The sequence below is a fragment of the Pan paniscus genome, chromosome X, assembly GCF_029289425.2.
Source record: "Pan paniscus chromosome X, NHGRI_mPanPan1-v2.0_pri, whole genome shotgun sequence".
In the NCBI taxonomy this organism is placed as follows: domain Eukaryota; kingdom Metazoa; phylum Chordata; class Mammalia; order Primates; family Hominidae; genus Pan; species Pan paniscus.
The window spans coordinates 10,806,067-10,821,482 of record NC_073272.2 but is presented as its reverse complement, the minus strand read 5'-3'; the positions used below and the strand labels follow the sequence as shown (position 1 = coordinate 10,821,482).

At 39.9% G+C, this 15,416-nt stretch overlaps 1 protein-coding gene across 2 annotated transcripts; it reads left to right on the top strand.

The window, feature by feature from the left end:
* Window positions 1-4,630: 4,630 nt before the first annotated feature.
* Window positions 4,631-14,888, top strand: FAM9B (family with sequence similarity 9 member B). 2 transcript variants are annotated; one of them, XM_008964327.5, is made up of 9 exons: window positions 4,631-5,229; window positions 6,006-6,122; window positions 6,622-6,742; window positions 6,922-6,953; window positions 8,723-8,822; window positions 9,665-9,776; window positions 11,155-11,253; window positions 13,536-13,635; window positions 13,742-14,888. In XM_008964327.5, exons 2-8 carry the CDS (start codon window positions 6,095-6,097, stop codon window positions 13,602-13,604), a joined length of 561 nt encoding a protein of 186 aa, XP_008962575.1. In that variant the 5' UTR covers window positions 4,631-5,229; window positions 6,006-6,094; the 3' UTR covers window positions 13,605-13,635; window positions 13,742-14,888. The 2 variants fall into 2 exon arrangements, with proteins under 2 accessions (XP_008962575.1, XP_034806745.1); XM_034950854.3 differs by having other exon boundaries at window positions 4,631-6,122; window positions 13,742-14,074.
* Window positions 14,889-15,416: the final 528 nt, after the last annotated feature.

The window sequence follows — 15,416 nt, the reverse complement described above, 5'->3', positions numbered from 1 at the left end:
GCCCACACACAAGCATTCACTCTTGCAAGTGTGTAAGCGTTCGTACACACATACCAAAGTTAGGATCCTGGCCCCATAATTGATTTTTAACAACTTTGGGTATTCAGAAAACCCACATGCCCCTCATATTTTGGGGATTTGCCACCTTTAGGAATGTTTAGAAGAATGTGCCCTAGCTGCTGAAAGTACTTTCATAAGCATTTTGATCAATGATAGCGTGGATGTACTATATGTATAGCATCTCATATAACTTGGAGGACAAAGAAGTGTTCATTTACATTATGCCATCTAAGTTCTATTACTTTGTAGTCATACTTGATAAAGAGTTTTTGTTGACTTCTGAGTTCCATTCTCTGTAGTAACCTGTGATTGTGCAGGGAGACAGCACATCAGAAACTCCATCGTGTTAACAAGGAATTATGGAGACCTTCAGGGATTACATAAAGACACTAATTCACTTCAAATATACAGACCAATGTTGTCTGCACATAATTTAGAAAGGAGCTAGCCTCTACTATACAAATCAGGAACCTGTTTTTCTAGGCCGAGAAAAAAGTTTTTTTTTTTTTAAACTAGCAGGCCAGAATGCTGTACCAACGTCTCTCTGGGAGGCCCAGGCAATTATTTGCAACCTTGTCTTTCATTAGCATAGTGCAGAGCATTTAGGACTCATAAAAATACCACTTAGCAGAATGATGCAAGTTCAAGTACTCTGTGAGTTGTGGCTTTTTCGTTATTATTTTTCTGTTTTAAAGATAAAAAGCTACATTAATTTCAATTTTGTTGGATTCAATATGGTCAGTGTACATTGAGTGCTCCATATTATACGGATACCTTGGAAACTGTTCTGGACCTTCAGATGTAGTTTAATGGGGAATATGACTTCTCAGATAACTGCAATATAAGGCAAATTTCCCATGACAGATAAAAGCTCTAAATGGGTTGCAAAAAGAAAGAGTGTCTCACATATTTAAAAGCACTGGGTGAATGGCTACATTAAAGAGGAAACATTTAGGGTAGGTCTGAAATTCTGATAGGATTTGTCTGCCTAGGAAGGAACATTAATAATATCAGAGGCATGTGGGGTAAAGTTTGGTTTTCCTGGAGAGCAGTCAAGTAAAAGGAGAGCCATGTGACAAACTTGAAACGTGTTTGAAGTCCTAATCTGGAGGTCTTTGGAGGTTGGCATTTGGAAAATGCTAACCTACCTTTGTTCCGGTTTGGAACATTTGTGCTTTATGAAGAGCTCAACTTTGTGTCTGATATGGTTTGGCTCTGTTTCCCCACCTAAGTCTCATGTCAAATTGTAATCCTCATGCTGGAGGAGGGGCCTGGTGGGAGGTGATTGGATCCTGGGGTCAGACTTCCCCCTTGCTGTTTTCGTGATAGTGAGTGAGTTCTCATGAAATCTGGTTGTTTAAAAGTGTGTAGCACCTTCCCCTTCACTCTCTTACTCCTGCTCCGCCATGTGAAGATGTTGCCTGCTTCCCCTTCACCTTCCACCATAATTGTAAGTTTCCCGGGGCCTCCCCAGCCATGCTTGCTGTACAGCCTGTGGAACCGTGAGTCAGCTAAACCTCTTGTCTTCATAAATTACCCAGTCTTGGTTCTTTATAGCAATTTGAGAATGGACTAATACAGTGTCCAAGCCACTCATTAGTCTGGTACATCATTTTCCCTGACCCCCTTCCTCCTGGACCCGGTCACAACATCTTTATACCTCTGTTTTTCAGTATCTGGATATAATAATTTCTTTTAAATTATGTTTTAATTTAATTTCCCTATAATCTAATTCCTTAATACATTTAGATTGTTTTAATAAAACAAATGCTAATTCGCACACAAAGATAAATGAAATGTTAAAGCACGATACAAATATTCTTACTGGGAAAATATTCATATCAGAATTTATGAAAGGAATATAAAACATAGAAAATATAAAGAAAATCTTTCTGAGATTTTGAACTTAGCCTTCTCAGATTCCTACTAACTGCAACCAGATTTAGGCTCCCTTTATACCAAAACCAAACAAACTAACAACAAGAAAAGACAATACGAAAGAAAGATAGAATTTTGAAGCCCTCTTAAAGCCTTCAAGGAGACATTGTTAAAGTTTCATTTTAAGAACTGTGAAGAAAAGTAAAAGGAGTTTATGTTATTTAATCTGTAGAAAAGTAGCTGAGGTATTCAGTACAATATCATGGGTCAAGACTGAACTCATTCTCTGAGTGTGCATAGCTTCTAGGGCAGGAATTCAAAATGATCTGGAACTTAAAACAGCCTGAAACAGCTCTAAGGTGGTTTTTCCAGTGCTCTGGGCAACAGTTTCCAGACCACAGCTCCCTTTCTCTCTTCTCAAATACAACACCATTATGCTTTAATGCACCAGAATGGAACATTACCTTCCATGCTTTACTCACACTGAATGTGAAAAATATATCATGTGAACATTTATTTTAAGTTTTGAAGATACTTTGAAGGTCATTTAGTGCTGGCTCTCATATTAAACAAACAAACAAACAAAAAACCAGGCCAGGCGCAGTGGTTCATGCCTGTAATCCCAGCACTTTGGCAGGCCGAGGCAGACAGATCACTTGAGGTCAGCAGTTCGAGACCAGCCTGGCCAACATGGTGAAACCCCGTCTCTACTGAAAATACAAAATTAGCCGGGCTTGGTGGCGGGCGTCTGTAATCCCAGCTACTCTGGAGGCTGAAGCAGGAGAATCGCTTGAACTCGGGAAGCAGAGGTTGCAGTGAGCCGAGATCCCGCCACTGCACTCCAGCCTGGGCAACAAGAGCAAAGCTCCATTTCAAAAAAACAAACAACAAACATCACACACACACACACACACACACACACACATTTACATGCAGGTGTGTACACACACAACAACAACAAGAAAACTTTTCTCCTATTTGCTAATGTAAGTCTTTCTAATTTTTTTTAAATTTTATTATTATTATACTTTAAGTTTTAGGGTACATGTGCACAACGTGCAGGTTTGTTACATATGTATACATGTGCCATGTTGGTGTGCTGCACCCATTAACTCGTCATTTAACATTAGGTATATTTCCTAATGCTATCCCTCCCCTCTCCCCCTACCCCACAACAGTCCGCGGAGTGTGATGTTCCCCTTCCTGTGTCCATGTGTTCTCATTGTTCAATTCCCACCTATGAGTGAGAACATGCGGTGTTTGGTTTTTTGTCCTTGCGATAGTTTGCTGAGAATGAAGTCTTTCTAATTTTTTAATCTTTTGGGAAACTGTAGGTAGAATAGAAGATAGTAATGGCCAAGGAAGTACTATAGGATGTGGTGAGGGTTCATTGGTTGAAAGTGAAAGAAAATGCTCACTCTACTGCCAAGAGAGCAATTTAAGATACTATGCCTGTATCCAAGACAATACATTTGTATTTGGTCTCTCCTGGACAGACGGAGCTTAAACTCTCATATCACTGTTCATTTTCATTGATTGTTTTGCTTTTATTTTCTACGGTTTTGGGTTTAGTCACATTGATGCTGTGTTAAGCACAAGATGATTCATGTGAGATTGTCAGAGTAGATTGTGCCCTTCTCTTGTTCAGTGTACTCTGCCTTTAGTTTATTCATTTATTTTTTGCATTATTTTACATTCATGAGATATCAATTCTCAGATCCATATTTTCCTTTTCTTCATATTTTTCTGATATGTACTTTTTGTATCATTTTGTTTAATTCCATTCTTACATACAGCATATACTTAGGTTTTTATTTTGATCCAAGTTGGAAGTCATTTCCTTTAGAATGCGAGTTTATCTCATTCATATTTCTTGCTCAACAGATTCACTTGGCCTTAATTCTGTTCCTTTATGTTATGTTATGGTCTCTGTAGTATTTTCTTTATTTTCCAACTTTTACTACAGGATTTGTATGCTTTGTGTGTGCTCTTTTTGGTTATATAGGCATTTAAGGCTGTGGATTAGTTTTCCTGATGACTGCCTTTATAATTTCAATAGTATAATGAAACTCTGTATCTTGATTTACAAACTTTAGGCAATATTTATTCACTCCCAACTCCGAAACAACTCTCTCCCTATTACAGGGGATTGGAGGTGGGAAAAAGCTGAGTTAACGATAAGTATTAAGGCATTAATTTGTGGGTGAAGGTTGTGGCATATGTCTGGATAAGTCTGGAGTATGAAGGTTTGTGGGCAAGTCTGGGGCATGAGGATGAGAAAGAAAAGTAGTGAGGAAACAAAAAAGGTTATGGGCTGGGCACGGTGGCTCACGCCTGTAATCCCAGCACTTTGGGAGGCCAAGGCATGCGGATCAACTGAGGTCAGGAGTTCGAGACCAGCCTGGACAACATGGTGAAACCCTGTCTCTACCGAATATGCAACAACAACAACAACAACAACAACAACAACAACAACAACAGGGCGTGGTGTTGGGCTCCTGTAATCCCAGCTCCTCGGGAGGCTGAGGCAGGAGAATCGCTGGAACCTGGGAAGGGGAGATTGCAGTGAGCTGAGATCTTGCCACTGCACTCCAGCCTGGGCGATAGAGTGAGACTCAGTCTCAAAAACAAACAAACACAAACGATAAAAGCACAATCCATTGATTAAAAAGGACGCAGCTGGGCATGTTGGAAGCACACAGGGCATGGGAGGGAGCCTGGGCTCCACCCACAGGGTGATGGCCATTCTAGCCAACGGGGCAGGGGTGGCTGGAACAAGCCCCAGGGCGAGGTTCCAGGCCCTGTCCACTTGGCCTCCATCCCAAGTCCTTGTGTCCCTCCCCAGGAGGAGAAGCTGAAAGATTGTGGGGACAGAGGCCCCAAAGGGCCACCCCCACCCCAGTCCACAGCAACCACGGGCTGTCACTTAGGGGAAGGGTGAGGGCGTGCCAGCAGGGGGCCTCGCCCCACACAGCCCGTCACACGCATGTGCACTGAGCCGACCAATCAGCGAGGAGCACAGGAAGTCCTGCCTGCAGCTCTCACGAGAACTGAGGACCCGTTTTCTCTTCTTTTTTTTTGTTTTTTTGTTTTGTTTTTTTTGGGACGGAGTCTGGCTCTTGCTGCCTAGGCTGCAGTGCAGTGGTGTGATCTGGGCTCACTGCAACCTCCGCCTCCTGGGTTCAAGCAATTCTCCTGCCTCAGCTTCCTGAGAGGACCCGTTTTCTAAGAGGTCCTAGTGGTGCCGCTGCCTGCAGGTTCTTTGAGGGCGCCACATCAGGGGTCCCTCAGGTGAAGCACTCGTGGTGGGGAGGCGGGAACGCAGGCACGAGGCCCTCTGGGAACCAGGGTGTGAAGCGCTGGGCAGCCCGCCGACCTGTGAGGAAATGGCCCCAGCGTCGTCGCCTGGGGCCTGGGTCAGGGCGAGGCCCTGAGGGTGGGCTAGGGTGGGCTGGGGTGGGCCAGGGCAAGGAGGGAGCTGGAGCTGCCTGGGTGATCCCTAGGGCCCGGGAGGGTCCTGGGGGCTTGTGCATGTGTTGGGGGGAGGGGCCGAGGGGGGGAGAAGTGGGAGTGAGGCGGGGGTGTTGTGGGGGACAGTCTGAGTGAGGCCCTCCTGCCCGGCTGCCCGTCAGGACAGGACACTTGGGGTCACCGGGGGTCACCGGGGGTCCCCTGTGCGTCCAGGCGGGCGAGTGGCAGTGCAGCCCCTGACATTCCCCTAGAGGTGGCTGGGGAGATCCTGTGTCACCCAGCGGCCCTCCCAGCCACATGGGGTCGCTGGGTGACTCAGAGGTAGGGCTGAGTTCTGTCCCACAGGCGCGGCGAGGATCCCGCAGAGGCCGTGGAGTTCAGGTGTGAGGGGCAGCTGTGAGCTTTGCAGCCAGCCCCGGGGACGGGCTGGACGGGCCAGGACAGGAGGGGACACTGGCATCTTTTCCGTCCCCTCCTGCTCCCACATGAGACCCAGGGCGGGCCAGCCCCACCCTTCTTGAACCTGTGATCCCAATGGCTTTCCTTTCCGATGCCAGGTTTCCTTAGCTTCCTTAGTGTGTCTTTGCGCTCACCAGGTTCGGGGATCGCCTCTAGCTTCCCAGGACAACCAGCCACGGATCCTGTGGGCAGGAGGGCTGCCAAGGCCCAGTTGGAGGCTCAATTTATGGCGGCCCAGGGGAAGAAGCATGCAGGTAAATACAGACCAAGGGGACCCGGAAGAAGGTGCACGCCCAAGAGGACGGTCTGTCTGCTTTCTGCGCTGGGGGCACAGGGGCAGCCCGAGGCCCCAGGCCCCTTCGTGGCTCTGGAGTCCATTGTGTACGTGCTAAGATGCGCCAGGTTTTCAAAGCAGGCTCAAGGGCCTTAGGCTTCCCGTGGGAGGCTCCCCCTCATAGCAGGGTTACAGATGCTCTCAGAGCAGCTCTTCTCCATGGGTGCAGTCCTGACATCCAAGGGGTCTGAACTGTAGTACGTTGTTTACTGGAACCTGAACCCGAAGGGCTTCCAAAAGTCCCTCGATAAAATGGTCAGGAACCGGTGATTCCATGTATAGCTCTGCTTTAAAGCTTTAATTGGCAGAGAGCCCCCCCCCCCCAAAAAAAAAGTCTACAACTAGTACATTTCTCCACAAAAAATGTCCACAGCAGCATCTTCCTCTAAAAAAGGTTTGTCTTTTACATTTTAATGCAGGAAAGGATCCAGTCCGTGATGAATGTGAGGAAAGAAACCGTTTTACAGAAACAAGGGAGGAAGATGTAACTGATGAGCATGGGGAAAGAGAACCTTTTGCTGAAACAGATGAACACACGGGGTAAAGTGTTTAAGTCACTTTTGCCTGTCGGATAGGGTCTTTTAGGAAAAGTCAGCTTTGGACCATGTCATCACTGTTCTATTCTATGCAGAACATTTCACATAAGACATTTCTTTTCCCAACAAACATGGCATTTTGTGTAGTATTTTGTTAAAATTTTGATGTAACTTTTTTTACAGGGCTAATACCAAGAAGCCAGAAGATACTGCAGGTATGTTTTAGGAGTTATCTGTAGTTTATGAATTGTTTTCAGTCATACAACTGTTGCAGTAGGTTATATGAATTAGTGGACGACAAGACTGTCTTAAATGGCTTCTCATATGTAGCATTTAACATACGTATTTAATGTAATCTATTTGATAAATTTTTCTTACCTTTTTGATTGTTGATGTGGAATGTGAGAATGCTTCTAATAATGGTGAAGCGAGATGGATGGCTTTTCTTTCATACATGTGGAAATATAATTGTTTGGAGGATATTAGAGGACATTGGAGGAGAAACAGCTCTATTCGTTCCTTTTAGTATACACAGATTAAGTCATATATCAATGGTTTTTTTTTAGCTTTTACTTTAAGTTTGGGGGTACATGTCCAGGTTTGTTATATAGATAAATTGCATGTCACAGGGTTTGGTATACAGATTATTTTGTCACCCAGTTTATAAGCATAGTACCTGATGGGTGGTTTTCGATCCTCACCCTCCTCCTACCCTCCACCCTCAAGTAGGCCCAGTTGTGTGTTGTTCCTCTCTTCCTGTCCGTCTGTACTCAGAGTTTTTAATATGAGTTTTTCATGTTCCTAATTTAGCTGTTCTATTGTCACAGCTTTCTGATTTTGTTTTCTGTAAAGTACAAGAGAAAATTGAATTTTCTAAAATCATTTTCTATTATTATTCCAGTAATAAACTGTGTAGTAGAAAAGTAAGGACAACTTTTCTACCTAGTGAGAAACATGTAATTGGATCCAAAAACTCATAAACTTTATATTGCTGTGTGAAATATTAGTTACACTGTTATAGGACCATATTTTCAAAAAAGTTTGAGAAAATTTCTGTAGAGATGATGGAGACAATACTCTTATTTTTAAAAAGCTCAATTCAGTTTTCAGCTCTTCTCTAGCGATGATTCATACAAGCAGTATATTTGGAAAGCTTGGTGACAAAGTGCTGGTTTTGTGAGCTGCCTAATACATTGGGCGTTATAGATGGAGACTGTATGTAAAAAATATTTGCATTGCGGTACAAATCTTTTATGATTGCTGAAAATTATTCTTAGCAATTGATGGTAGAGCTCTGATGTGAAATCATGTTTAGGAAAGCATTCCTTGCAGTATTACAGTTTTCTGAAACACAGCACTATGGGTACAAATGTCATATAAAAAGCTCCAAGAAAACATTTCAAAAGTGTTTTTGAATGTATTTCTTTACCTAAACCTAAAATTTTATACTCATGGCCATTGCTTCTTTTATTAAAATACAATTAATAGCATCAATCACTAGATTGCTTAAAAATGTTTTTCTTATTGTGCATTAAGTTATTTCTACCCTTTTGAGGGTTTTATTATATAAGATACTTTTTTGTGTGCTTTACATAATGAATTGTGCAGTATTTCATGGAAGCATCTCCTTTGAATTGTAGGACATTTTATAAATGTAGAAATTAAAGTCTGTGCTTATAACTCTTTCTGCACATTTAAAAAATAGAGACTTTTAATTATTTGCTTTTTTTCATCATCTGTCAATTAAGTGATTTTCAGTTATACCAACTGGAATTGAAATGCGAATGTTAATACCTGAAAGGTTTTACAGAAAATAAGTGAGTAAATCTTGCTTTTTGAAATGATCTTTGAATTTTATATTTTAAATATCCTTCTGAAATTGCTGAACCATAAAGTCCCATATTGATGTCAGTATATGCAAAGAAACTACTTTTCAACATTAACTTTTAATCCATTTTCATTTACTATCTAACTGACATTAAAGAGGATCTTACTGCAAAAAGAAAAAGGATGAAAATGGATAAAGCTTGCAGCAAAATAAAGAACAAAAGTAAACATGCTTTGAGAAAAAAACAACTTAAAAGGTATGACTGTTGGCTTTTTTGCATAATGATATTTATATCATTTCTTTGTATTAGTTGGTGCAAATAATTTCAAAAACTATCCTGTACATATTGGCGTCTCTAGTGAACAACATATATTACTTGATTGTTCTCTAAGTAGGTAAGTTTCTTTAGTTTTATAACCTCAGTTTAACAGAATTAAGAGATATTACCTAGAAGCCAATGAAGATGACCTCTTTTTGCCTTCCAGATAAAAATAGCCTTCCTGTAAAATTAATGTTTATCCATTTCTAGAAATATGGTAGCTGCATATAAGATAAATGTTCTCACTGTTTAGTCTGTAGATCCTTAACGATACTCAATTATGTAGAAAGGGATAACCTTATGTTGTAAATAAGTTATCTATTTTAGTTAAATTGTTTTCACTATTTCTTTTACAAAATCATTGGTGTGCCAAAGTGGAGAAATAGTTAAGTGAAGTATTTCTTTTGGGAAATCTTACGGGATGAATGGCTATGATATTCTTGCACCTACTTATGAGAACCCATATGTTATTCAGTAAGAGGAAATGGAAAGTAAACTGCTCTTAGAGAAAATGTTTCTGGGAAAGTTATAGTGCAGTAAACCCTCCTTTGTCTTCAGCAGGTAAAGAATGTAAGATAGCTGCTCTAGTAGTCAGGAAGAAAAGAATCCTTTCAAAATGAGAGTAACTCATTTCACTTTTTTCCAAAAAGAAGATTTCAGCTGCTATTACTCCCTTGCTACTTTATAGTATAAATTATGTCAAGTCAGTTTGGGTTTGAATAGGATTAATTTTTCATCTCTCTATGACGTATGACCGTGTTACTTATTATGTGTTACAGGCAGAAACGTGATTATATACATTCTCTGAAGTTGCTAAATGTCCTTGAAGAATACATCAGAGACGAGCAGAAAGAGGAAGAAGAAGAAGAGGGAGAAGAGGAAGAACTAATTGTTGGTATCAGGCTTAGCTTTATGTATAACCTGTTATATCAGTGTCTCAGGTAGTAGTAGTTCATGCAGAAATCCAGCAAAGAAGGAAGAGCGCATGAGCCCAGAGAGGGGGGCCCGTTAGTGGACTAATGGACTAGGGGAATATAATTGCCACGCAGCATTAGGGGTCCAACTGAAGTCAGCATCATAACGATGAAGAAGTTAAAGTAAGCCCGGTTGACATATTTGTGCAAAAGCAGCTGTAGGGTTGGAATTTCCTGGGTTGGGGTGTAGCTGCGCACGTTGATAGAAGGAGAGTTGGGCAGGGCATAGATGCAGGGATGGGGATATGATGACTGGCTGTGGAATTTCAGCTGGGACTGAGTTATCTGAGCACACGGGGGTGGGCAATGGGCAGTAAAAAGTGCTCCATTCAGTGGGTGTCAGGTCCCAACAGACTCCTGAGCTGTAGTACTGAAGTGAGTGACCTACGATGGCAGGGAGGTAGTGGCTGTATGTTGGGAAGATGGAGAAACAGCTGAGTACAGTGGTCAAGGGCTGGGACTATGCATCCACACTGCTTGGGATTCTAGCTTGACCATTGCTAGCTCGGAAACCATGGAAAAATTATTTATCTCTGTGCTAGCTCGGAAACCGTGGGCAAATTATTTATCTCAGCTTGACCATTGCTAGCTCGGAAACCATGGGCAAATTATCTTATCTACGAAAGGAGACAGGGTAAGAGTACCTACGTCAGAGTTGTTTGGAGGATCAAAGGGTTTCTGTGTAACAGGTTTATTTAAGTTTTTCAGGATGTGATCTGACCCATGGTTGCTCTTTATCATTGCTATTATTAATATTACGTAGGTGTTGAAGTCATTGGGAATGACAAAATCTAGGGGATGACTGTGTGAGTGAGTGCCACGTAGAGGAGAGGAGAACACTGTTGTTGGAGATTAGGTCAGGGTGCAGAAAGGCAATCATTATTGGGTGGTTCATCTATGTGCATATTGAAATGACCGAGATTTAATACGTGCTTAAAATCTTAGAAAGAATTTTTCTTAGTTAATTTCTGTATAGATCTTACCTATCTGTGGTCAACAAATTATAGGAAGGTTCATCAAATACTCTTCATTGGAAATCAAGAATTAGGACATATGTGTTGAATATGTAAAAGTAAGAAAATTCTTTACTTAATGACTGATAAAAAAGGTTAATACATCATTTTAGCATGTGATTGGTGAACACAATTGTTTAAAATTGGTACTAAATGTTGTCTAAAAGAAAGTGTTCAGAGGTATTGATTTAAACAGTATTCCTTTAAAGCTAATGCAGAATTATGTTCTGTAAGTATTAAAATTTACCCAATTTTTATCACTGTTTTGTTTTGGGATTCTAGAGAATATTTCAAGAACAACAGAAGAGGTGGCAACAATATAGAAGTGTTAGGAGAGAGAGGCTGAAAGAGATGAAGCTGCTACGTGACCAATTCGTAAAGGTCTGTTCTATTTGGTAACATAATACATTATAAAATACAACACGTGCATAATAGAAGACAGTCTGCTTGTTTCTGAATGTATGGAAAGACATTTGATTATACATTTCAAATTACTTAGCATTTTCACTTTGAATGTATTGTTCCAGATATAATATAATTGGTAAATGTATTTTTAGGATTCATGAATAGTTTGTGGGAGTTATTTAGAACAGGAAAAGGTAAATTGGAAATTTTACCTAGAAATACACATCTTATGTATAAAATTGACACTTTATTAACACATTAACCTATTTATGCCAGAGGTTGCAAATTTTTTTTGTGTGTGAAAAATCAGACCTTGGCCATGACCTTGAGCAGTAGGATATATATGATTCCCACAAGCTTAGCATTCCGATAATGGAACACTAGGCATAAATGGGTTTTAATGAAGATTTTATTTTCAGTTTTCAGGACATCAATGACAAATCTATGGTGGAAGGCAAGAGGTCCATAAATCCTTTCTGGATGGCTTTTTTACTTGTGTTGTTTCAAGAGTTTTAGTTAAATAGGAAGTAGGCAAGCGTAGCTACTGTGTGTCTTTTATTTCTTGCTGAAACACAGGAGTGTTTTATGGCATATTCACTTACAAAATTATTAGTAATGGTTTTACATGACAATTTGTAATCATAAGAGATGGTTCAGATGCATAACAGAATGGGAAAGCCAGCAGATTATTAACACGTTGTGAATTGCGAATTATCTGCTGTTGTACAGCACATTAGCAAATTATCATCAGACAATGACCTCTTCTTCATGTAGATGTAGATAATTTAGGAAGCAGTGGAATCTTTTTTGGGGAGATCTGGTATTCTTTTTAATAACCTTGGAAAAGACATGTTCATATGTCACTTCTCTACACTAACTGAGATGTGTTAAATAAACTGGGAAAAGAGTTTGAAAATAAAATTTTCAAGCAACTTGAGGATTATCTATACACAAACAGTTATTTAAATAGAAGTTACAAGTAGAGAACATGTTGCTATAATGTTCCCCAGATACCATTTATTAATTGGTATGAACATGAGACTAGAAGTTTTCCTGTCAGTATTAATGTTTCATGTTACCTCTTAGGTTAGGAACTTTGCTATCATCTTGGACTCTTCTGAGTTCATTATCCTTCCCATGTAGTTATCACGAGGCAAGTTTTACCTCTGTAATGGTCCTTTAATTTCTTTCTTTAAATTCCCACTGCGGCTATCCTAGTCCAAGACCTCATTCTTCCTTACCTGTACTATTAAACTCTTTTCTGAGTTCTCTCTTCTCTTCTGAGCCATCCTTCATTGATTGGCAATATTATCTTTCTAAAATCCTTCCCTTCCTAAAATGCTTCCCAGCCCTTCCGTCTTCCCAGCCTGTCAGTGATGCCCCGTCTCAGTTCTTAGATATTCAGAGACTCTCCCCTTTACATGACCCCCTCTTAGGCTTGTTTTGCCACCTTCTGTCTTTCCTCCCACTTCTCCAGGTTGACCGCCTTCCCTGAAGGAACTCACCGTTACTCCCATGCTTTGCTCATGCTCTTCCCTCACAATGCTTTTAAAATCTTTTTTTGACTGATTGAAACCTTTCGCCAACTAAATCAACATCAGTCTCCATTTTTGGCTACATGCCCGAGTGAGTTGCCCTTCCATAGCAGTTACACAAGTTTTGTATTACTTGTTTTTTATTTGTGCATTTGCTCATGTCATAGAAATACGGAAGATTGTGTATTCATTTTTTACATCTTCCTCAGCATTAACCCACAACATTTTAGGGAGTAGGAACTGTTGAACTATTTGTTGAGTAAAGAGTATATATTTCAAACACAGTTACGTTTTCTCTAACTTGATGAGGTCATATCACCAACCATTTTATCCCTTCAATGGAAACCATGTTATGTAGGCTATTGCTGATAATACATGGGTCGCCACCTGCTGAAAAAAAATATAATATTTCATGATATAAGCCTGCCCGTCTTTTTCTGTCTTCGCTCCATCTTGACCTTAAGATGTTCTTCAACCCATTTTATTTAAGCAAAGTACATGACTGTTGGACCTGCTAAAATAATATGTCACTGAAATCTGGCATTAAAAAATTTAAGTGGGTATTTGGAGCTCCATGTATTGATTATAGTTTTTTCTATTTGAAATGAATAACTGGCATCCTTTGAATATTAAAAGCTGTTTCCTTTTGACATTTAATTAACCCTGTTTAAAATGCGAGATATAAAGTGGTGGTTTGTCAGTGAACTAGACTTTTTCTTTTAGGCTCTTGAGGACTTTGAAGACTTTTGTGACAGAGTTTTTTCCGATGAAGACAGTGAACTTGATAACTAGACATGTTTTTAAATAAAATCATGTCAGAACTGTAAGTAGTGCATATTTAATATTAAAAACTCAGGATTGATGTAGCACTGGAATATTTTATTTGCAGAAATGTGTATTACAGTTACTTAAATTTTTTTTTGAAACAGCTTTTGGAAAAGTTGGCACTTACCCAGTTGTCTCTTCAACCTCTGTTATTCTGATGACTGAAGAAAGAACTTGAACCTATGTTATATGATACAAGCACAACTTGAGCTACAGTAAACTACATGACAGTGTTTTGATAATTCTTGTATAAATTCATATAGCTCCTCTGTCATTTGTCTGTTAAATGCCAGACCTCGTTTCTATGATCTGTTGAATGAATCCTAGACACTTCTGTGAGAAAGCAGGGATTGCATAGTTATGTACACGGTCAACTAAATTTTAACATTAAAGATAATTTAGATTTCAGTTCACCTCTGTGGATCTGTATCAGTTTCAAAAACGTAGAAAGCACGGGCATAGAAAAGTACATTCTCCTCTAATAAAAGAAGACACCAAGCCTGCCGGGTGCGGTGGCTCATGCCTGTAATTCCAGCACTTTGGGAGGCCGAGGCGGGTGGATCACTTGAGGTCAGGAGTTTGAGACCAGCCTGAACAACATGATGAAACCCCATCTCTGCTAAAAATACCAAAATTACCCGGGCGTGGTGGCACGCACGTGTAGTTCCAGCTACTCAGGAAGCTGAGGCAGGAGGATCTCTTGAACCCGGGAGTTGGAGGTTGCAGTAAGCCAAGATTGTGCCACTGCACTCCAGCCTGGGCGACAGAGCAAGACTCTGTCTCAGAAAACAAGAAGAAGAAGACAAAAGCTATCTTATCTGTGCGTTCTTTTGTATTTACTCATTAGGATAAAGAGGCAATTCCAATGAAAGTAGGACTTCAAAAAATAGATATACTCTATGGCCACATCAAAATTATTAAAAGCACCTTACTGTCTGTGTTCTTAAAAAAATTTATACTGCTGTAAATGATTAAGGCAACTGAGCAAGATATATTAATATCAGTGCTGAGCCACTGGTTTGTGGGTATGTCATTTCCACAGACATCAAAATGCTATTTAGTTTGTTTTGGTCCATCATTCAATGCTACCTCCCCTTAGAATTGAATGAAAGCATTTTGTTAACATTTATGTACGCTTACAATTATTTCACATCTGTGGCAAGGTAAATTATGTAGAGTGCTTTGTTTATCCAGTTTAATATTCGTGGATTATGTGGAAGTTTATATGGACATCTAAAAACTTGAATGATGAATTCGCCTGCCTTTCCTTTTTTTAATGTGCAGTTTTCACATGTAACAACATATAACAACATGTAAAAAGATTTTTTGCATGTAACATGTTAAAAAGATGTACATGTTTTTACATGTAAAACAATTTTACATGTAACATGTAAAACAGTTTTACATGTTACATGTAAAAAAAGAAATGTTCATTTGGAAACACTTTATTTAGTAAATATGAAATTCAGAATATATATGGAGTAAGTGAAGTAAATGTATTCTTTTGCCAAGTTTCTGAAATTCCATTCATGAATCCTTCAAAACACAGTACTCCCATTGGGAGGAGAGGAGTGACTTCCTCTCATTTTTCCTCGTGCTATTTATGTTAATTGGCCCCTGTATACCACTCATCTTTTCTAGGTTTTCCAAGTTTAAGAAAAAAAACAAGTTCATTCAGATTGTGTTTTTCTGCCTGCAGTCATGTATACAGCAATAAGTGAGTCCCTATGGGGAGCATTTAATTCCTAAAGTTTGCATTTTCATAAAGGATTTTCCTTT

What these genes read in the sequence shown, in the direction of transcription:
- FAM9B (XM_034950854.3), top strand. Translation starts at nt 5,960, where the DNA reads ATGCCAGGTTTCCTTAGCTTCCTTAGTGTGTCTTTGCGCTCACCAGGT. An exon ending in GAAGCCAGAAGATACTGCAG is followed by an intron (nt 6,954 to 8,722) that starts GTATGTTTTAGG and finishes CTGACATTAAAG; the next exon opens with AGGATCTTACTGCAAAAAGA. An exon ending in TACGTGACCAATTCGTAAAG is followed by an intron (nt 11,254 to 13,535) that starts GTCTGTTCTATT and finishes TTTTTCTTTTAG; the next exon opens with GCTCTTGAGGACTTTGAAGA.